At 37.9% G+C, this 24447-nt stretch overlaps 1 protein-coding gene across 6 annotated transcripts in view; it reads left to right on the forward strand.

Moving 5' to 3' along the window:
- The window catches only part of LOC103043892 (DNA (cytosine-5)-methyltransferase 3A), a 116796-nt gene that overhangs the window by 56949 nt on the left and 35400 nt on the right, over positions 1 to 24447 (forward strand). For 4 of the 6 annotated variants that reach the window (XM_049466970.1, XM_049466968.1, XM_049466976.1 and 1 more), the window contains 2 exons: positions 826 to 869; positions 1001 to 1150. In XM_049466970.1, the coding sequence (XP_049322927.1) occupies positions 826 to 869; positions 1001 to 1150 (194 nt within the window). Of the gene's footprint in view, positions 1 to 825; positions 870 to 1000; positions 1151 to 10843; positions 10945 to 24447 lie in introns of those variants that run through there. The other 2 variants (XM_049466983.1, XM_022683146.2) reach the window with 2 other exon arrangements.

Here is a 24447-nt window from a genome sequence, read left to right on the forward strand (position 1 = left end):
AGACACTGAAAAACATACACATCATACACTTTTATTAACCTGGATATTTTTAACCTTGTAAAAAAAGGATTGACCTTTTCATTACTGAGTTCCCTGTAGTTTCTTCTAGACAACAATAAGATCAGATAGAAAGACAAAGGAGGCTTTCACAAACGTCTCCTGCTGCTAAAATGTGTCTCTTTAGAAAAAGAGCTCAGTAATCTTACGTGTCTAGTCTTGAAGTTTAGTATAGATCTCAATGAAGTCTCACATTGTGTTCAGTTTTGTTACAATATTAACACAATCATTTAGAAAATACAGAGTCTCAATACAAACTCAGCTATTTCTCATTCAGATACTAAGAGATTTTTTTTAATATTTAAGCTGCATATGCTACTTATTGCATTATAAAATACTGGCTACTGGTTGAATTTGTATTTTTCAGTCAGACATGTGAATCAATTGTACATTCACTTCAGATGTTTTTTCTGCAATAGATTTTTGATTAATATGCAAAATCATTTCTGTTCAAAAAATAAAAAGTTTGGACAGTTTGTGATAAATAATTCATGTGCTTAGTTAGGGTTACAAAGCTTCAGTTTGTAACTTCTAAATGAATTTGCTAGCTATTGGGTAGTAGTGGGTTAGTAGTTAGACCCCCCCGTCAACAATCACAGTGCAGTATCACTGTTAGAGCACACACACCTCGCTCCATAATCCATCGCCAGCCCCCCTTCTACCTACCCCTCCAACCAAAATTGTGACTTTTAATGCTTTTGTTTTTGGGGAAAAACATGTAAAGTATTTACTCAATTAACACCTAATCTCTCTTTCTCTCGTTCTCAGATGTAGAGGAGGATGGCAGCAGTAGTGATGCGAGCAGGGGAGAGGTAAGCTCTTTAGATCCTTATCCTGTATGAAACTGACCGGTCAAATCTATTACAAATTACATAACACAGCCCACAGCCTCCTCTGGTAAAAGCACTCCAGTTCCAGTTTGCTGTTCTTTGGCTATGTGTAGGGTGACAGTGGGCCTATGCGCAGTTGTAAGGGGTCGGATATCAGCCTCCGTAGGAGACCCGTCCCCCGAATCACCTACCAGGCTGGAGAGCCGTACCACATCAGCAAAAGAGAGATGGAGGAAATGCTCGCTCGCTGCAGAAAAGATGAGGTGGGTGAGGGAGAAAATACGACCTCAAAGATCATGTTATTTTACTCGTTCAGCAGCATAACATGATTGGTGTAGCATAGTGGGTAACACCACTGTCCTCCATGCTGAAGCGTGTAGGGTCCAGTTCCCCACCTGGTCAAGCACACTTTACTAAAACCCAAGCTGTTGTTTATTTATGTAGAGCAGAATCTATTGGCATCCTTGAAGTCCTGGAAAGATTTGGGTAAATACTGACTTCTAGTGTTTATTAGCAATGCTAGCCTTTTAGCTTCATTGCACAGATGAAAAGGCAACATTGGACTCCAAACTTTGATTGAGTCAAGAAAAGTGTTGAATTGTGATTCTTTACAAAAAAAAACATTTAATACCAGCTCATAGCTGTCTTTCAGAGTTTCTGAGTTGACTTGCCTTGGCTTGGCTTGTTTGAACTTATACAGCTCTGGAAAAAATTAAGAGACCACTTCAGTTTCTGAATCAGTTTCTCTGATTTTGCTATTTATAGCTATATGTTTCAGTAAAATAAACATTGTTGTTTTATTCTATAAACTACGGACAACATTTCTCCCGAATTTCAAATATAAATATTGAAATTTAGAGCATTAATTTGCAGAAAATGAGAAATGGCTGAAATAACAAAAAAAGGTGCGGAGCTTTCAGACCTCAAATAATGCAAAGAAAACAAGTTCATATTCATACATTTTTAAGAGTTTAGAAATCAATATTTGGTGGAATAACTCTGGTTTTAATCACAGTTTTCATGCATCTTGGCATGTTCTCCTCCACCAGTCTTACACACTGCTTTTGGATAACTTTACGCCACTCCTGGTGCAGTTCAGTTTGGTTTGATGGTTTGTGATCATCCATCTTCCTCTTGATTATATTCCAGAGGTTTTCAATTTGGTAAAATCATAGAAACTCATTATTTTTAAGCTGTAGATTTTGTAGAATTTGTACACTTGTTCAGTTTTAGTTTAAACATTTGGAAGAACTCTTAGAAACATTTATTGGTACATGACCAGAATCTCGGGAACACTTTGTATTTTAGAGAGAGATTTTGTTCAAAGGTATCGTAAACATATTAAATCGTAATTTATCTTATTCAGATGGTATTAAAAATATTCAGGGCATTGTAAATCTGCAAAGTAATTCTTCAATTACATTCAATTCGAAATGTTCAGCTCATCCTTTTGTGGTTAGATTTTATTCAAAATGGCAGTTTGTGTTTAGATGTAATTAAATATTGATTCTACATCATTTTATGTGATGTTACCTTATTACATTTACAACAGGAGAACAGGAGATGTTAAGCTGACATAGTTCGTAGCTAAGCTTTCTTTCATTTAGACAGTTCTAACCGTCTCTACTCTAAAGGACCACACTTTAACAATAACGTTATTGTTATTAAACATTTCCTGGCTGATCGACTGCATCTAGAGTCAGTCATAAATCAAGTTAATTGAATTTTTCAGCAAAGTTTCCTATGAATTACCTCGTAATTCAGTTGTCTGTGACATTCAGGGGAAACATGTAAAAATGATCACAGAGCAGCATGTATAGCATTTGGAGCTCATTAGTAAACCGCAGAGCACAATGGGGTGATTTTTTTTTTTTTTAGGAGAGAGTAAAGTAAGTAATTTTTCCTCATTGATGAAAACAGGTTGGGAACAGGTTGGACACAGGACGTGTGGGGAAATAGTGAAATAGTGACACATCTTTAGAAGATGAGAGAGCACAGAGGAAGAACCGCTTATGATAAAGTTAGTAAGAAAGGCAGAAGGTGAAGGAAAATGAAAGCAAGTGGAAAAGGAGAAGTGGAGGATGGAGGGGAGTGCATGTCTGAGGGACACAGAGACAGCCTGTGTATGTGTGTGTGCTTTTGTGGTCTCTAAAGAGAGTAAAGAGAGGTAGTAGGTAGTAGAAAGCACTTGACACATTTGTAGGCATTGTGCGCTGTGTGTGTGTGTGTGTGTGGAAAGTGAGCCTCAGTGGAAAGTCAGTTGGCTTAGTGCGACTTCAGTTCCATTGACACACTCTGCACAGAGTTTGAGGCCCTGTTTCCTGTGTGGGGTGTGAGGAGTGTGTATGTGTGTGTGTGTGTGTGAGAGACAGAGAGAGAGTGTGTGTGCGTGTGTGTGTGTATGTGTAGAGCTCATTCTAGCATTTGATGTCCTTTGTGCAGGAAATATTGCTGCACATTCAGCTAAATGTTTGATGTATTTGAAGCTTTCTATTTATTGTGTACACTAACCACAAGTATGCTCTTTTCGCTGAATGCAATCAAATCCTCACAGCAATGCTCCAGAATCTAGTAGAACGGCTTTCCTGGACAGTAGAGACAGTAGTGTCCCAGTACCTCTGTCTGTATTGTATATGTCTGGGCTGCAGTGGACTTATATAATGAGATATAATGAGAACCCCACTGATGGGGACCAGTGATGCCAAATGATATACAATTAAATACATTTCCAGTACATTTGATTCTCTATTTAAGTACGACCATATGTTGTCGTTGTGTCCAGTCTGTAGTTAAAAAGACTCGGGTTGGGTATACAGATATCTGAATTCTGAGTGGATTTTACTCTTTAATTCATTTCCTTTCCTTGATAACTGATCCAGCTTTCCCTGCTGTAATGAGCTCAGTACTGATACTCAGTATCAGACTCTAGACATAACCTTTAGAAGCCTGAGTTATTATAAACCCAAGCAAAAATGTGATATATGTAGATATAAACAATTTCTCACTTGCAGTTTAATTGGAAGAAGTTGAGGAACTCTACTTGTGTGAGTGAAAAAGGACATATTTTACTTTGATCTAAAAAAAATTGTACAGACTCAGGGCCCTTGTTTAGCAAACAACAGGCGAGCCATCAACCGTGCACCGTGCAGCTTGATTAAGAGTGTGTCAGTGTGTCTTTGCTATCATAACAACGGGAAAAGTACACCTTGCACGGCTTGTTAGACACACAAATAGCATCATGGATATAATGTGCAATAAACAAATCAGCGTGTCATTTGTCATTTCTTGTAGGAGCCAGTTCTGCTCTGACTTTGGCGGGTTGCTAATTTAGGGGCGCAGATAACTGGATATTTGCAATGCTGCTCAGCACTTCAAATATAATAAATATAATTTATTTATTATAATTTTTTAGTTATTTAAATAAAATAACAAAAAAATTATAATAAATACATTTTATAAAATCTTTTTAAATACAAAATACAATCTATATAAGAAAAGGAAAAAAAGGAAAAAAAGAAACAAATGAAGAACTAAAATAAAAAAAATATTTTTATTGTGTAAAAGTTAGTTTTAGCTTAATTTTAAGGGTTTTTTTGTTGTATTAATCTTATTTTCTTTTGATCTTAATTTTGTATCAATTAAAACTAAACTTTACTCTAATTCTATTTTCATTTTATATATACTGGCCTAAATATATATGTAAACAGAAACAAGTCTATTGTCTTTAAAAGTTAACAAGTGAACACGTTTAAAAGGGTTAATTCCTTTGTTATGATATTATTTTATTAGTGGCAAATTAGTGATCTAAAAATGCCAACAATATCGTTAATCGCAATCATTTCTGGGACAAAATATCGTTTGCAAATAAATGTTATCGTGACAGGCCTAACTCTTTGTCCATTTATGTAATTAAATATGTATATACCTGTAATATAAATGGAAAGTTAGCTAAGCAGCAGTAATTCAGTAATACTTCTAGGCCTGTAAGGGTTATGCGGGTTAGTTTATGTATGTAAATGATGTGGTTCTCTGGGGCCTGCGCTGTCCTCATCTCACCCAGCTGAGCCTCACCCTCCTGAGTAGAGCGGTGAGGAGCAGACCCCTCTCTCTGCAGCCTCTGGATCTAATCACAGCCTGGCAGACAGCACAGCTCCCTCTGAACCTACAGGAAAACCTAATCACTAACACGTGTCTGTGTGTGTGTGTGTGTGTGTGTGTGAGGGAGAGAAAGTGAGGGAGAGAGAGGTGAGAGTGAGTGAAGGAGAGAAAGAAAGGCAGAGGGTGAAAGACTGTGTTAGCTAGGCTAGGATATGCCATGTGTGAGGGGCATTATAGAGAGTCAGGGTGTATAAAGATACTATAAACTGCCTGGCCAAAAAAACCTTCTGAAATGGCACAAGATTTATTTCAATCCAGTGTTGCATTCATTTTTCACCAAGATCTTGCAGCATTAATGATGGTAGAGTCTGACCACTGCACAAAGCCTTCTCCAGCACGTCCCAGATTTTCAATGAGGTTAAGGTCTGGAGTCTGTGGTGGTCAATCCATGTGTGAAAATGTGTGATTCATGCTCCCTGAATCACTCTTTCACAATTCCAGCACCATGAATCCTGACATTTTGATCTTGCAATATGCCCGTGCCATCAGAGAGAAAAAAAAATCCATTGATGGAATAACCTGGTCTATACTCAGTATGTTCAGTCAGCTGACCTCATTCTTTCAGCACATACTGTTGCTGAACCTAGACCCGCAGACCAACTGCAGCCAAACCACATCATAGCCCCACCCCACAGGCTTGTACAGTAGGCACTAGGCATGATGGGAGCGTTCAATTACCTGCCCCTTTCCTTATTCTGATGCTCCATCACTCTGGAACACGGTAAATCTGGACTCATCAGACCACATGACCTTCTTCCACTAATCCAGAGTCCAATCTTTATGTTCCCTAGCAAATTGAAGCCTGTTTTTCCAGTAAGCCTTAACAATACATGGTTTCCTTAAGGGCACACAGCTGTTCAGTCCCAATCCATTGAATTCCCTTCACATTGTGTGTGGAAATGCTCTTACTTTCACTATTAAACATAGCTATGAGTTCTACTGCTGTTTTTCTTCCATTTGATTTCGGCACACGTTTAAGTGATCTGCGATTACGATCATTCAGGACGATTGGTCTCCACTCACTATCCTTCCAGTTTTTAATAATGTGTTGAACAGTTCTCAACCCAATTTTAGTAGTTTCTGCAATCTCCTCAAAAGTTTTCTGTACTTAATGCATGCCAATAATTTGACCCTTCTCAAACATTCTGACATCTTTTTCATGACCACAGGATGTGTCCTTCGACAACTGTTTAAGAAATGAGAAGCAAGCAACTCATTGCAGCTGAAAGATAATCACCCATGCAGTAATTATCCAATAGGAGGCTCGTACATATTTGATTATTTAAATCCAGGTGGCGACTTTTTTTTTTGGCCAGGCAGCATATGTGGATGTGTGTTTGCGCTTGTGCGTGCCGCTGTGTTGGAACTGGAAGCTCTATATATATATCCTAATCACTATTCTTTATTGTTGGAGCACTAGAGAACTACTATTGTGAACATTGATTCTCCCTAATCACTATTATTTGTTCTAGGAGCGCTAGAGAACTACTGTAGTGAACATTAATGCTCCCCTAATCACAATTTTCATCAATGCAGCACTATTTTACAGCTTGAAGCTTCACACTTAAACCAACACAAATGGTTAGTATTTTCTATATTTCTGTAGAAATGTGGTCTAAAACAAAATACAATTATTTGAAAAAAAAAAAAGATATTGTATTACTTAATATCAGATTAATAGTATTATTAGTAATTATTGAGTCACTAGATCACTACCATAGTGAATATATGTGCATCCCTAAACACAAGTCCCTACATTGTGGTGTGACGACCCTTTGGACTGTCCAGTTGGTTTTTGCAGAGATTGCATCTCATTGGCTGCTGAGACACACTGTTCTTCTTTAAAAGTCTTTTTTATCTGGAAAGCTGCTGCATGTTTTATTTTAACTCTGTTCCCCACAGGTTTATTTGCAGGGTAGCTTGTGGCTAATGCTATCAGAGATCTACTGTGTTGGCTTGCTGTAGTGACCTTTAACCATCAACAGGTTGGCTCACTATAGTAGTGCTGTTTTTGTGGTTTGCAAACCATGGATCTTTTTTTTTTTTTCTCGAGGTATAATTTTCACATGTGGTGCCAGAGGTTCCGGGTGGAACCCGGCGAGCCCCCACTTTGATACAGAACATTTCAAGCCATTTTGTAACAAACAATTAAAGGGGACAATGAGTGGAGGTTGTAGCAATAGCTGCTCTTTTTTACATTGTTTTTTTCCCAATTGATCTGTTTGGAAATGGTGCTAGTTGGGGTGGGCGATATGGCCCTAAAATAATATCACAATATGTTATGGTATTTTCGTGATAACGATACTCTTGGCGATATGACAAAACAAGGAATTTAAAAAAATAATTAGAGTACACTACTGCAACAAAATGAAAATTAAATGTTTAATATTATTGCATACGATATAATATGGCACACCCCTAACTGAGATATTAAAATATACAAGATTTTGTTTTTAGATTTGTATCAGAAGTCAATGATCCAAAATGTCATGACTTATACTCATAATAATGCACTCTCTAGTCGATATATAATGGGAAATGAGAACAGTGAGAATTTTCTTTTGATAAAAACAGGAGAAAGTAGTACCCAGATGTGATAATTAAGGGTGGGTGATATGGCACAATATTTCAGGGTGTAATATTGTTCACAATATTCAAAAATGTTGGCGATATTATTGCTTATGATTCAATATTGCACACCCCTGGGTGCCAGTGTTCTAAATAGTACATGTATTGGAAATAAACACTTTTTTATGCCTGTGTCTCAATGCACATGGTCTCTCCAAACATGTCTTGCTCAATTTTTTTAGCAGCTTATGACACAGGGATTATAATAAATGACTGACAAATAGGGGATAAATAGATTAATGACACTCTTACTGTTCTGACTGTGTTGTTGCTGAATTAAAGTGTTTATATCGCATTGGGAACAAATGATTTTAGGTAGGGGTAATTTTTGAAAATGTCAAGACATGACAGACTAACTCAGACATGTCTGAAAAGCTTCAGACTCCGGGGGGTTAATGAGACATAAAGGCAGAGGAGGATATCAGGATATCAGCATATCCCCAGAGTTCAGACAAAAGGAGGATGCGTTCCTCAGCAGCATCATCACTAGACCTTCTTTAGAAATGGAACAGAGCAAATGCGACAAATGCGACCTTCACAGGTCGCAGCCCCGTAAAAGAGACACAGCCATTGTTTGCGCTTTACCCATTGTGGTGAACTGGTCACTGGATATTCTCCACTGTGATCACCACTAAACTGCAGGCACCCAACTACAGCAAATCATTTATTCTGATAACACTGTATTTGAATAAGTGTAAATGTAAAGTAAATGCAATTTGTGATGTTGATTAGGTAATTTATATTGGAATTATGTATTATAATGTAATATAGGCAAGGCATGTTTATTTATATAGCACCTTTCATACACAGTGGTCATTCAAAGTGCTTTACAAATTAGAAAATACAAAGAGAAGTCAAATTAAAAACATGTAAAAAATATTGTGCCATATCACCCACCCCTAATTATCACACCTTAGCAACTACCACGAACACCATAGCAACCACCTAGCAACACCTTACCGACTATTTAGGAACACCTTAGCAACCACCACTGATACCATAGCAACACCTTAGCAACTACCTAGCAACACCTTAGCAACCACCACGGACACCAAAGCAACACCTTAGCAACCACCTAACACTGCACACTCCACACACCCCACCCTGTTCACACTGTTCCCATTATATATCTACTAAAGACACTTATTATTATCATTACAGTACATTATTAATATCATGACATTCTGGATATAATCTGATAATTTTTTTTTAATATCTCAGTTAGGGGTGTGCCATATCATATCATATACAAAAATAAAATTTAATTTTCATTTTGTTGCAGTAGTATATTCTTATTTATTTTTTTATTCAGTGTTTTGTCATATCGCTAAAGGTATTGTTATCTTTAAAAAAAACATGAAATATTGTGATATTATTTTAGGGCCATATCGCCCACCCCTAGTGTTTGTTTTCTATTACACACAGATATATTCACAAACCTGTATAATATAATTTCTATTGTTAGAACCTTATAACAGAATCATGATAGTAGACTTCCTAACAGATTCTGGACCCAGAGAACAAAATCTTTAATCATATCAAATATATAAACTAAATTAAAAATGTTTATTTTCAGTAACGTATTTTAACAATTTAAGTAAAATTAGTGTTAAAATTAGTAGTTTGCTTTTTGCAACTGATTTAAATATTTTTTAAATCTGTGTTCTGATGTAAAAAAAGCAGTTCAGCAAGATGGCCCAAACATTCAGAGAGAACTAGATGGCTTTTACCAGAAAGAATAGAGAAAACAAATTGAACAAACATGAATGAAAAGACCTTTTAGTTTTCTGAGTGTTTACAAGGTGGGATATTTGCCAAAGGTGGTGTTACTATGTACTGACACTTTTCCTTTTGTTAATTTGAAACTGTACAAGAAGGAAATATGAATAAAGCAATCTTAATGACAGTATTAAAAAAGTGTTTCATCTTTAACTGTTTGCCTTTTAAAGATCAGTTCATCTTCTACTTGGTTAACTGTAATTTAGGAACAGTTGTTTAATTCTGAGTCATGTCACTCTAGAAACACACTACGTAACTGTGCTCTGTTGAAGTGTTTGTGTGTGTGTGTGGGGGGGGGGCTTGTGTGTAGCTTGTGGGAAAAAGCTTCTATCTCTATCATTTTATGTTTTTAGTTTGAGGAGGTTCATTCATGTCAAGGGTCATAAATCGTTTCCAAATTGAACTTTTCCGCATTCCTTAACGTCTTGTAACCATGACGATTGTAGAATGACCACTATTACACCCCCACCCCCAAAACTCTCATCGTCTACTGTGTCCCCCCCACAGACATACACACACACTCACACAGACACACACACACTTGTCTTTGGTATACTGACACTTACATTGCTTCTTATGTAATGAATTGTAATTGACAGCCATTGCTCAAGTAAAAACTTATAATAACCTCGATAACTATTCTTGTAACCTTTAAACATATGTAGATTTAAATTTGAACATCTTACATCTTTACAGACACGCACAAGCCTTGTATCTCCAAAAAAGACAACTTTGCAGGAGAAAAAAACATCTCACCTTCTATACTTTCAATAGAAGGCAATGGAAAAGATTTAATTACAGGTCATTTTGGAGCATTTCTATTGGTCCATTGCTTCTATTGGTCCAGCTCTTATGAAATTTTGACACAATGTCATGACAAAAAAGTGAAAAACGTCAAAAACTGATATTGAGGTTTTTTTTTATCTTTCTCATCTATATCTCTTTATCTCATCATAATCCTCTTTTTTCTCCCACTGTCAATAATTTCATACTATTTTTATATTCTAAACTAAGCATATCTGTCTCTTTCTGTTTCTGCCTCTCTCTACTCTCTCTCTCTTTCTTTTTTTATTTATCTTTTCCCTCACTTGCTCCTTCCTGTCTGCCTTTCTTTATTGCTCTTTTTTTCTCTCTTTATCTCGTACTAGTTCCTTTCGCTTTATCTTTTTCTTTTCTCTCTGCATCTCTCATTCTCCCTTTCCTTCCCTCCCTCTCTCTCTCTCTCTCTTTCTCTCTCTCTCTCTGCCCTTCGTCTCTGGGTTGTTCAGGTTTTGCTGCAGACAGCTCCTTGGCTCCCTGCCAGCTTTTGCGAGCACCCTTTGGCCAATCAGCATGCTCCTCGGTGGTCACGTGAACCCATATTCCCAGACAAAGACGTTTTCGGTGGTCTTTTCTCTTTTTTTCTGATTTTAAAGTCTCATTTTCTTCAGAGTGGGCAGACAGGGGCGCGCACACACTGCCGTCCGACCGGGCCAACTGACTACGGGGATACGTGAGTGTATGCGTGTGTGTGTAAGTGTGTGCATATGTGTGTGTGTGCGTGTGTGTGTGTGTGTGTGTGGTGAAGTGGAGAGAGAGCAGTAGCTGGTTATGCTGACTTTGGTAGATTGTGGTGTCTTGGTAACACTGTTGAATGCACTGCTTAAATCTAATGCAACACTAGCTGTAACACTGTAACACTGACAGCCTGTTACACAGCGAGAGAGAACATGAGATACTAAAGATACATAGTGCAATTTTGGTGCTGTTGATTAAGTCTTCATTTTTTTATACTCTATACTTTTGTAAGTACTGTTTTTGAGCTGTTGCTTACAGGTAAAAAATTACAGTTTTGAAAGTGAAGCATCTTGTATTTGCAAAAGTTTTGTAAAGAAATAAAGAGAAACTTTTGAAGAAAATGTCCAAAAAAAATTTGGATCTTAGAGAAATGTTTTGAATATGAAATTCTGTGGTGTGTCATGCTTCAGCACTGGCATTTGCACAACTGTCTAAAGCTCCTAGTCATTGTTGATATACACACTTGATTATGTGTGTGTGTGTGATTGTTTTTGTGTGTGGGTCAATGGGGTTACTCTGCCCAGTTCATCATATTCGAGTAGGCATGCTGGGAAATCCAGCTAATTAGTTCTAGGAATTTAAGATCTAGAAATTTACAGTAACATTTGTGTGTGGACTATCTAGTTTAGTTTCGGGATTAGTTTCTCAGGTGGCATCTGTGAAGAAAAAAATTCACACTTCTACTCCATGATAAAACTCTTGCAATTGGAAAAACAGGAGTACCAATGAGTTTTGAGGCTTTCTTGGTCACATGACATCACATTCAGTAGCCCCTCCATTTTCACTCGCTAATTACAATGTATTGTTTATGATAGCTATTTTATTAAACGCGAGGTGAGTCTGGACGGGACTAAAATTACCCGAGGACCATGGAGTTTAGTAAAAACTTCAGCCTGTAATTCCCTCAAAAGACGTCTGAGAAAAACACATACATGGTAGTTCTGGACAGGAACAAAATCACAGAGGACCCCCTATAAATCCCCTGAGAAACCAATCCCATCCGGATAGGGCTTATGTGTCCAAAAGTTTATAGACTCCTTCTTTGTTTAAAACATTTTAAGAATGAAGTATTCACCTTTTAATCCTTTGAACGTTTATTATTCAGTTTTTAATTCTTATGCAGAAATGCTTGTGAACTATTTGTTAACTGTTTGGGTTGAAATATAATCTGGAGTTCTTTAAGGTTCTACTTTAGGGCTTGTCACGCTTATGTGAATTATCACAGTAATGTTTTTATGAGAGTGAAGAAATGTGGGATTACATTAATATAGGGAGTTTGTTCCCTTTCTGATATACAGTACCCTTTACACTAGATGTGGAAACATTGCTGTGAGGAGGATTTGTTGCAATCAGCCGTGTAAGATCATAAGTGAGGTCAAAAATTGATGTTGGATGATCACTCCAACTCGTCCCAAAGGAATTGAATGAATGAAGCTTCAGCATTCCAGAGTTCCTGATGTTTCACATAGTCCATGATGACCTCAGGATCATGAGTTTTATTTCCAGAGATTTCTATATCGTTGGCCATTGCTTTTCTATTATAGTGTCAGCAATTAAAGTAGCTAAACTGACCACGTAGGTACTTTTGCACTTCTGGGTAAGCTCACACACTACATACACTGTCACACTCTCAGTGCTGATAATGGCTGTAAGGTCACTGAGAGGTCGATGTCAGACTGTCCCTGCCTGGGTCACGGTCATAAAGCACCCTGCTCTGGAGCCTCGTAACACAGGTCAGAGGTCACGCACAGTCCCACAGGGCAGTGGGTCACGGGCCACAGGGAGGTGTTGGTAGGTCAGAAGGACGGTGGGAGGAGCAAGTTCATCAGCATAGACGTACTTTTGACCTCTGCTAAAAATTAAAGTTTAATATCGATAAGTCTTCCTTAAAAAGGTTCAAACTTAATCCTAAGGCACTCGATCACTTTATGTGACGAATATCTGGATTGTACTCTGACTCTGTTTACACCTGGCCACTTTATGTAGCTAGTATATGGATTGTACTATGGCTCTGTTTACACCGGGTCACTTCATGTAGCTATTATCTGGATTGTACTATGACCCTGTTTACACCTGGTTAGTTTATGTGATGAGTATCTGGATTGTACTCTGACCCTGTTTACACCTGGTCACTTTATGTGGTAGTATCTGGATTGTACTATGACCCTGTTTACACCTGGTTAGTTTATGTGATGAGTATCTGGATTGTACTCTGACCCCGTTTACACCTGGTCACTTTATGTGGTAGTATCTGGATTGTACTATGACTCTGTTTACACCTGGTCACTTTATGTGGTAGTATCTGGATTGTACTATGACTCTGTTTACACCTGGTCACTTTATGTGGTAGTATCTGGATTGTACTATGACTCTGTTTATACCTGGTCACTTTATGTGTCTAGTGTCTGGATTGTACTGTGATCCTGTTTACACCTGGTCACTTTAAGTGACTAGTGTCTTGATTGTACTATGACCCCATTTTCAGCTGGTTAGTTAAAGTAATAAGTGTCTGAATTGTACTGTGACCCCATTTGCACCTGGTCACTTTATGAGACGAGTATCTGGGTCATACTGGAACCTTGTTTACACCCGGTTAGGTTGTGTGACAAGTATCTGGACTGTACATTGATTTTGAAAGTATTCACTTGGTTAGTTGTGACTAGTATCTGGATTGTACTATGACCCCGTTTACACCTGTCACTTCATTTGATGAGTATCTGAATTATAATATGACCCCGTTTCACCTGATCACTTTATGTGACGAATATCTGGATTGTACTCTCACCCTGTTTACATCTGCTCACTTTATGTGGTAGTATCTGGATTGTACAATGACTCTGTTTACACCTGGTCACTTTATGTTAGGAAAATATGGATTGTACGATGACTCTGTTTACACCTGGTCACTTTATGTGGCTAGTATCGAGATTGTACAATGACTCTGTTTACACCTGGTCACTTTATGTAAGGAAAATATGGATTGTACGATGACTCTGTTTACACCTGGTCACTTTATGTGGCTAGTATCGAGATTGTACGATGACTCTGTTTACACCTGGTCACTTTATGTGGCTAGTATCGAGATTGTACAAAGACTCTGTTTACACCTGGTCACTTTATGTAAGGAAAATATGGATTGTACGATGACTCTGTTTACACCTGGTCACTTTATGTGGCTAGTATCGAGATTGTACAAAGACTCTGTTTACACCTGGTCACTTTATGTAAGGAAAATATGGATTGTACGATGACTCTGTTTACACCTGGTCACTTTATGTGGCTAGTATCGAGATTGTATGATGACTCTGTTTACACCTGGTCACTTTATGTGGCTAGTATCGAGATTGTACGATGACTCTGTTTACACCTGGTCACTTTATGTGGCTAGTATCGAGATTGTACAATGACTCTGTTTACACCTGGTCACTTTATGTGGCTAGTATCGAGATTGTACAATGACTCTGTTTACACCTGGTCACTTTATGTAAGGAAAATATGGATTGTACTTTGACTCTGTTTACACCTGGTCACTTTATGTGGCTAGTATCGAGATTGTACGATGACTCTGTTTACACCTGGTCACTTTATGTGGTAGTATCTGGATTGTACTATGACTCTGTTTACACCTGGTCACTTTATGTGGTAGTATCTGGATTGTACTATGACTCTGTTTACACCTGGTCACTTTATGTGGTAGTATCTGGATTGTACTATGACTCTGTTTATACCTGGTCACTTTATGTGTCTAGTGTCTGGATTGTACTGTGATCCTGTTTACACCTGGTCACTTTAAGTGACTAGTGTCTTGATTGTACTATGACCCCATTTTCAGCTGGTTAGTTAAAGTAATAAGTGTCTGAATTGTACTGTGACCCCATTTGCACCTGGTCACTTTATGAGACGAGTATCTGGGTCATACTGGAACCTTGTTTACACCCGGTTAGGTTGTGTGACAAGTATCTGGACTGTACATTGATTTTGAAAGTATTCACTTGGTTAGTTGTGACTAGTATCTGGATTGTACTATGACCCCGTTTACACCTGTCACTTCATTTGATGAGTATCTGAATTATAATATGACCCCGTTTCACCTGATCACTTTATGTGACGAATATCTGGATTGTACTCTCACCCTGTTTACATCTGCTCACTTTATGTGGTAGTATCTGGATTGTACTATGACTCTGTTTACACGTGGTCACTTTATGTGAGGAGTATATGGACTGTACAATGACTCTGTTTACACCTGGTCACTTTATGTTAGGAAAATATGGATTGTACGATGACTCTGTTTACACCTGGTCACTTTATGTGGCTAGTATCGAGATTGTACAATGACTCTGTTTACACCTGGTCACTTTATGTAAGGAAAATATGGATTGTACGATGACTCTGTTTACACCTGGTCACTTTATGTGGCTAGTATCGAGATTGTACGATGACTCTGTTTACACCTGGTCACTTTATGTGGCTAGTATCGAGATTGTACAAAGACTCTGTTTACACCTGGTCACTTTATGTAAGGAAAATATGGATTGTACGATGACTCTGTTTACACCTGGTCACTTTATGTGGCTAGTATCGAGATTGTACGATGACTCTGTTTACACCTGGTCACTTTATGTGGCTAGTATCGAGATTGTACAAAGACTCTGTTTACACCTGGTCACTTTATGTAAGGAAAATATGGATTGTACGATGACTCTGTTTACACCTGGTCACTTTATGTGGCTAGTATCGAGATTGTATGATGACTCTGTTTACACCTGGTCACTTTATGTGGCTAGTATCGAGATTGTACAATGACTCTGTTTACACCTGGTCACTTTATGTGGCTAGTATCGAGATTGTACAATGACTCTGTTTACACCTGGTCACTTTATGTAAGGAAAATATGGATTGTACTTTGACTCTGTTTACACCTGGTCACTTTATGTGGTTAGTATCGAGATTGTACGATGACTCTGTTTACACCTGATCACGTTATGTGAGGAGTATATGGATTGTACAATGACTCTGTTTACACCTGGTCATTTTATGTGAGAAGTATCTGGATTGTACTTTGATTCTGTTTACACCTGGTCACTTTATGTGACTAGTAACTGAATTGTACTGTAACGTTGTTTTACACCTGGTGGCTTTATGTGACTCGTATCTAGATTGCACTATGACTGCACTATGAGAAATCCCATTGTGAAACCCAGAGTCTAATTTATCCACAGGCTTCTTTCACTTTTAGTGATAGCTCTGTTTCTCGCAGCTTGTCAAAACAAACCTGTTCTGTAGTGGTGGCAAAAAGGGTGAATTACTCTTCCTAAATGTAGGGGGTTAGAATTGGTCTATAGGCTACACAAAACATGTTCATTAATTTATTTTCATAAAATCATTCTCACATAAAACAATCTTACCAGCTTTATTATTCCAGTTACCAAACACAAAACTTGTTAAATCTCCCTCTCTCCCTCATCTGCTGAGTTGCCAATGACCCACCCTGACTTGCCATAGATCCCTGCTGTGTACTGTGTGAGGTTCTCAAAAAAAAAAGACAGAAAAAAAATGTCTTCTACTGATTTAATGGGTGGGGCTCTGTTGGCGGTTGACTAGTGAGGAATGGTGCCAGGGTGGTTTTATGCATATAAGTATATAAGTGTTTATAGAAAAGACCCAAAAAAAAGACCCAGAAAAGACCTAATTAGGAATACAAAAGCATGCAAAAAGTGAGTTTTGCATAATATGTCCCATTTAAGTTTTGTATTGTTGAAAAATCTTGATAAATGAATATGTATAAACACTCCCCAGTAACTCCAGAGTTTTTTTTTTTTTTACATTGACCTCCACTGAAAGGTTTAAAGGTTTTCCCTGTCCTCTTATAATGTTGCAGTTTTGGGGATGTACTAATATACGGTGGTATATTGAAGGTGATGAATCTGTAAGTGGCTGCAGGGTTGTGTGGTGAGGAGAGGGCAGGAGCTGAAGCTGCAGTGAGCCAATTTAAATTGACTGAGTCCAAGCGCTGTTCCCCTAGAGGTGAGACAGCGTGACAGAGAGAGGGTGGATGTAGAGTTCAGTGGAGTTTTTAGACACCAGCTTAGATGTTATCAGCATGAAGAAACACAGCCGTCTGTGAGAAGCACACATGAAGAATGTAAAGTGGACGCTTGTTTGGCTTTTCGCTGCATTTGTGGAGTGTTTTATCATAGTAGTAGTTTCAATCAAATCAAATATTAATCACAATATTCACAACAATATCCTGTGATTAATCATGTTTTATCACAAGTTAAAGTTTTGAGATTAATCTCATGCATCAACATGTTAATGTTGACAGCACTAATATACAGTAATATATACAGCTCTGGAAAAAAATATTCAGTTCAGTTTCTGATTCGGCTATTTATAGGTCTATGTTTGAGTAAAATGAACATTGTTGTTTTATTCTATAAACTACAAACAACATTTCTCTCAAATTCCAAATAAAAATATTGTAATTTAGAGCATTTATTTGCAGAAAATGAGTTCATATTCATAAAGTTTTAGGAGTCAGAAATCAATATTTGGTGGAATAACGCTGGGTTTTACTCACAGTTTTCAAGCATCTTGGCATGTTCTCCTCCACCAGTCTTACACACTGCTTTTGGATAACTTTATGCCACTCAGCTTCCTCTTATTTATATTCCAGAGCTTTTTAATTGGGTAAAATAAAAAAAACTCATCATTTTTAAGTGGTCCCTTATTTTTTTTTTTTTAAGAGCTGTATATCACTTAGCAACTTAACGAGTTAACATGAAGAACAGTGGTCTGTACAAAACTTGGCACATCTTGACATACGCTCTTTTGGGTTATATTTTTTTTTGCATTGATTTAATACACCTTGCCTGTGATTTGTTTTTATATACAGTTGTTTAAAATTATGAGACTGTACATATATAAGTATTAAAATGAATATAGTGCACTTTTCTAACTTTTTGCTTTTACTTTGTGCCTCTCCGTGACCATTTTTTCCTGTATGATAACTGAGCTGTTTGTCTTTGATAATCAGGCTGAGGAGCCTGGTCTACTATCTGTGTTTCAGTGTGTTTACTGATTGCGGATAGGGGTTGAGACTATTTTTACTTAAGACAATTTTGTCTTTATTACGACCCTTTCTTTCTTTCATTCTCTCTCTCTCTCTCTCTCTCTCTCTCTCTCTCTCTCTCTCTCTCGGGTTAGAGGTCAGTGTAGTGTAAATGGTAGAACAGCAGTGTCTCTGTTCTCCTGAGTGAATACACTCTCCTCACTCTATAGGCAGCTGCAGCTGTAACACAAACCCAGCCAACACCTACACACAACCTCCACATAACCTCCATTTACACTTACACACACACATACACACACAGATTCAGTGCCAACATTCCTTCAAGTAGATACACTAGATGGACAAAGTGCTTGGACACCTGCTCATTAGTTTGCATTCGAAATCAGGGGTATTAAAAAGAGTTTATCCCTGTTTTTGTTGGAGTAACTTCGCTACTGTCCAGGGAAGACTTTCTACTACATATGGGAGCTTTGAGGATTTGATTGTCCAACACATTCCAAAGTGCTGGATGGAGCATCATCAGTTCAGAGAACACAGATCCACTGCTCCACAGCTCAATTCTTAGTTTTTTTTTTTACCAATCTAGCCCACACTTGGCGTTAGACATGGTGATGGTTTTATTTTTAGCTGCTCCAGAGAGTTCTATTCTATTGGAAATACTTCTTCACAGGGACTAGACAAGCTGTCTGTGTGCATTTGCACATCTGTGAAAGCATTTAGTTCAGCCTAAAGCAGCTAAATTGTGTACAGTGTAATGAAGCTGTATAGTGCACTGTGTGATGAAGCAGTATAGTGTACAGTGTGATGAAGCAGTATAAAGTACAGTGTAATGAAGCAGTATAGTGTACAGTGTGATGAAGCAGTATAGTGTACAGTGTGATGAAGCAGTATAGTGTACAGTGTGATGAAGCAGTATAAAGTACACTGTAATGAAGCAGTATAGTGTACAGTGGGATGAAGCAGTATAGTGTACAGTGTAAAGAAGCAGTATAGTGCACAGTGTGATGAAGCAGTGTAGTGCACAGTGTGGTGAAGCAGTATAGTGTACACTGTAAAGAAGCAGTATAGTGCACAGTGTGGTGAAGCAGTATAGTGCACAGTGTGATGAAGCAGTATAAAGTACAGTGTAATGAAGTAGTATAGTGTACAGTGTGATGAAGCAGTATAGTGCACAGTGTGGTGAAGCAGTATAGTGTACAGTGTAATGAAGCAGTATAAAGTACAGTGTAATGAAGCAGTATAGTGTACAGTGTGATGAAGCAGTATAGTGCACAGTGTGGTGAAGCAGTATAGTGTACACTGTAAAGAAGCAGTATAGTGCACAGTGTGGTGAAGCAGTATAGTGCACAGTGTGATGAAGCAGTATAGTGTACAGTGTGATGAAGCAGTATAGTGTACAGTGTGATGAAGCAGTAAAAAGTACAGTGTAAAGAAGCAGTATAGTGTACAGTGTGATGAAGCAGTATAGTGCACAGTGTGGTGAAGCAGTATAGTGTACAGTGTGATGAAGCAGTATAGTGCACAGTGTGGTGAAGCAGTATAAAGTACAGTGTAAAGAAGCAGTATTGTGTACAGTGTGATGAAGCAGTATAGTGTACAGTGTGATGAAGCAGTAAAAAGTACAGTGTAAAGAAGCAGTATAGTGTACAGTGTGATGAAGCAGTATAGTGCACAGTGTGGTGAAGCAGTATAGTGTACAGTGTGATGAAGCAGTATAGTGCACAGTGTGGTGAAGCAGTATAGTGTACAGTGTGATGAAGCAGTATAGTGTACAGGATATCTCTGACAGTAGTTCTTCTTTTTAGAACATATAGTAGATGCACATTTCTCTGTGTAAGTAAATGCAGATGTGCTGGTCTGTGGATAAGAGAGAGGGCATATGTGTATATACTCTGCTCTGCTGCTCTCTGTGGGAGAGTGAATGCAGATGTGCAGTTGGGAATGTGTGTGTGTGTGTGTATGGTGGATCTTAATGTATGTCTTAATGTGTGCCAGTCTTTGCGTGTGTGTAGATCTCCTACGAGTGTGCGTATGCTGTGAGTTGTGTGATTTATGTGGGCAGGCATGAGGGATGGAGGAATAGAGGGATGATTAGAGAGGTGAAGAGGAGAGAAGGAGATGGATGGATGGATAGACGGATGGATGGCTGCAGTGACTAAAAAGATTTACAGTAGAATAGCAGCTGGTGTGCGTATGTGTGTATATTTCCACATGTTGCGGAAGTGAAAGCATGGTTAATGCACAATTCCACATTGGAATCTACATTAAAGCTATGTTTCCTTTTGGCTAAATTATAGGGTTAGTGTGTAAACTGGTGTCAATTATATCGATTTTCTGTTGGCTTTAGTGTTTTTGCGTTTGCAATTCATTCTAGCTCAGTTGGAGCTAGACTCGAACCCAGGGCCTTATTTTAGTCATCTATAGGCGAGCCGTCAACCATGCACGGCACAGCTTGATTTAGGGCGTGTCAGTGCTGGAAACATGCAAAAGGTGTGTACTAATTCTCTTAATTAATTATGGGTGTATTTTGGGCGTACCGTGCAATAAACCAATCATAGTGTCACTTGTCATTACCTTTAAGAGCCAGGTGCGCTCTGACTTTGGCGGATTGCTATTTCAGGGGTGCAGATACCTGGAAATATTTAGCGCTTCTCAGCAAAGAAGAGTGATCTGCTTGTTCACACTTGTTCATTCTGTTTATTGTTGATGTAAAAGTTTGTATAGCTGCCTGTTGACAATTCACTCCGAAGATAGCAATGAGCGTCTGACTGTTGATGTCTTTCTAGGTTGTTCGGATCAGCAATTTCAATGAAATATATCATATAGCAAATGAACACAGTGACATTTAGGAAGTGAAATGAAGTTTATGGGATTTACAGAATGTGTGCAATATTTCTTTGAACAAAATTAGGCAGGTGCATAAATTGGGGCATCCTTGTCATTTTATTGATTTGAATACATTTAGCACTAATTACTGGAACACAAAATCAGTTTGGTAAACTCATTGACCTCTGACCTACATAAACAGGTGAATCCAATTATGATTATGACTTTGGATCTTCTCTAAAGACAACATGGGAGCCTTAAAACACTCTCAAATGACCTGAAAACAAATATGGTACAACAGCATGGTTTAGAGGAAGGATATAAAAAGCTCAGATCTCAGAGATTTCAGCTGTCAGTTTCCACTGTGAGGAACAGAGTAAGGAAATGGAAGACTACAGGCACAGTTCTAGTTAAGGCCCGAAGTGGCACGACAAGAAAAATCTCAGATAATCAGAGGAGAAGGACGATGAGAACAGTCATAGTCAACCCACAGACCAGCTTCAAACAACTACAACATCATCTTACTGCCGATGGAGTCACTGTGCATCGTCCAGCTATTCAGCGCACTTCACACAAGGAGAGACTATATGGAAGAAAAATGCAGAAGAAGCCTTTTCTGAGCACACGCCACAAACAGAGTCACTTGAGGTATGTTAAAGCTAAAGCGGATTTAGATAAGCCAGCTTCATTTTGGAATAAGGTGCTGGGGACTGATAAAACTGAAATTTATACATGGAGGAAAAAGGACACAGCATTCCGAGACAAACAGTTTACTGCTGCCCACAGCAAAATTAGGTGGAGGTTTCATCATGCTGTGGGGCCGTGTGTTCAGTGCAGGTACTGGGAATCTTGTTAAAATTGAGGGTCACATGGATTTCAGCAGATTCTTGAGAACAATGTTAAAGAATCAGTGAGAAAGTCGAAGTTGTGTGGGGCTTGATCCTTCAACAAGACAATGACCCTAAACATTAACACTAAACACTGCTCAAAATCTACTAAAGCCTTCATGTAGAAGAACAAGTACAACGTTCTGGAATGATCATCTCAGTCCCCAGACCTGGATATTATTAAAATCTGTACTGTGATTTAAAGCGAGCTGTTCATGTCCAGAAACCATCAAACCTGACTGAACTGGAGATGTTTTGTAAAGAAGAATGATCCAAAATATCTTCCACCAGAAGCCAGACTCTCATTGGAAGCTATAGGAAGTGTTTAGAGGCTGTTATTTCTGCAAAAGGAGAATCTAATAAATATTGATGTTATAGTCTGTTAATTGCACACATTTTTGCACCTGCCTAATTTTGTTTAAAGAATTATTGCAAACTTTCTGTAAATCCTATAAACTTCACTTCACTTCTCAGATATCACTGTTTCTTCTGCTATATGATATATTTAAATGAAATTGCTGATCTGAACAACCAATGATTTATAAAGGAAAATCATGAAAATGATCAGGGTTGTCCAAACCTTTTCACACCACTGTATTTGCCAGAAATGTATCTGAAGCCACCTTACTTCCAGATCATCATGCCCAATGGCGTAGATATATTCACAAGGCATGAAAATATACAGTTGGCGGGGTGTAAGATAGCAATGAGCATTGTGATGCGCCCTGTGCAGGGTGTAAAATAAGTCTCCCTGTGTGTGTGTGTGTGTGTGTGTGTCATCACATTTCAGAGTAAAATTTGTACAGCAACTGAATGCCAGAGTAATTGAAGCCTCTTTTGTCACTCAGTTGGAAAACTGTCAGACAAAATGTGTTTTATGCACAAATAGACAAATGCAACTTAATTACAATAGTTTAACAGTTATAGTTACATAAAAAGTTCCTAGAAATGCTGTTACACAAAAACCAATATGGCCATTTAACCCAAGGTGAAACATTAATATTCGATGTATAAAAATTGACAAAAAGATTTTAAATCCCTTTAATCTGAAGAAGAAATTTTGCTTATTGCTGTCACTTTACACAAGGTGCTATATTGCAATGTTCTGACAGCTGCTAAAGTTAGTAACCTTAATTTTTAGAGTAATACATTATCCACGTTGTGTTAATTACACTTCTTACTAGTTGTTTTAAGTTTATATGTGAACAAAGGCGTTCAGGGTGGGTTTTTTGTGAAACACAGTTCTAGACCTACTAAATCAGAACTGCACTCAGATACAAAATGATGAAATGATGAATTATACAGGGGAAATGTTATTGAAATTAACTGTATGTAACTGTATGTAAAGTATCTATATTTAATACAGAAGCATCATTTGTATGAATTGCTTTTCATGCAGTGTAAGTGGAGGCTGCAGCATTTAAATTATGTTCTGTATCTGAGCGGACATGAGCCAGAAATGTACAGAATGGCGGCTCTCTTGGGATCTTGGACTTGCTTGCTTGTGACGCTTCTGTTTCCTCTCCCGCCACCTGCCACACTCAGTCAGCTGCGCTGGTTGCATCTCAGGGACTCGTCTGTGCAATGACCTGTGCTGCTCTTCACCTGGCACTCTTAGTGTTAATGAGTTTTGATATTTACAAGATTGTTTAGCTACAGAACTGAAAATCCAACAAGAATCCCTTTTGAAAATGGTAGAAAATATAAATGAGCAACTCCAGATAATCAGAACAGCAAAAAATATGTTATAAGTGATTCTAAGCGTGGCATGAATATTGGTGTCAGTTGGACTGGTTTGAGTATTTCTAGAGCTGTTAATCTTCTGGAGTTTCCAGGACAACAGTGTCTTGTGTTACTCAGAATAGTGTAATAAAGAAAATACGTCAAATATGCGGCAGTCCTGCATACTAAAATGTCTCGATTGGTGTTGACAGTACAGTAACTTTACAGATACAGGTGCATCTAAAAAAAATTATATCGTTGAAGTTATTTTATTTCAGTAATTCAGATCAAAATGTGAAACACAGAGTGATCTATTTTAAGCGTTTTTATATATAGATTTTCTGGAAAAAACACTACACTGATTTTAGACATGACACAAAACACAATGGATCAACACCAGCGGATGACATGTCTCTCCAAACCATCACTGATCATCAGTAAATTTTACATTTCATTTGTAAATCAAAGGAGCAGAGTCTGGAGGAAGAGTGGAGAGACACACAGTTCAATCAGTGATGGTTTGGAGAGAAATGTCATCTGCTGGTGTTGATCCATTGTATTTTTTATCAAGTCTAAAGTCAGTGCAGTTTTGTTTTCCCTGAAAATCTTATAGCACTTCTTGCTTCCCTCTGCTGACAACTTTTATGGAGATCTGGATTTCATTTTCCAGCAGGACTTGGTACACTGCCCACACTGCCAAAAGTACCAATTGGTCTTATCTAATATTCTAACTTCTGATACACTGATTTTTGGGTTTTCATTGGCTGTAAGCCAATCAACAATAAAAGTAATAAACCATTAAAATAGATCACTCTGTGTGTAATACATCTATATAATACATGAGTTTTACATTTTGAACTGAATTACTGAAGTAATATAACTTTTCTAGGATATTTCTTTTTTTTTACTTGAATGGTGAATGGTAAATGGG

Source organism: Astyanax mexicanus, chromosome 1, assembly GCF_023375975.1.
Source record: "Astyanax mexicanus isolate ESR-SI-001 chromosome 1, AstMex3_surface, whole genome shotgun sequence".
NCBI classification, from domain to species: domain Eukaryota; kingdom Metazoa; phylum Chordata; class Actinopteri; order Characiformes; family Acestrorhamphidae; genus Astyanax; species Astyanax mexicanus.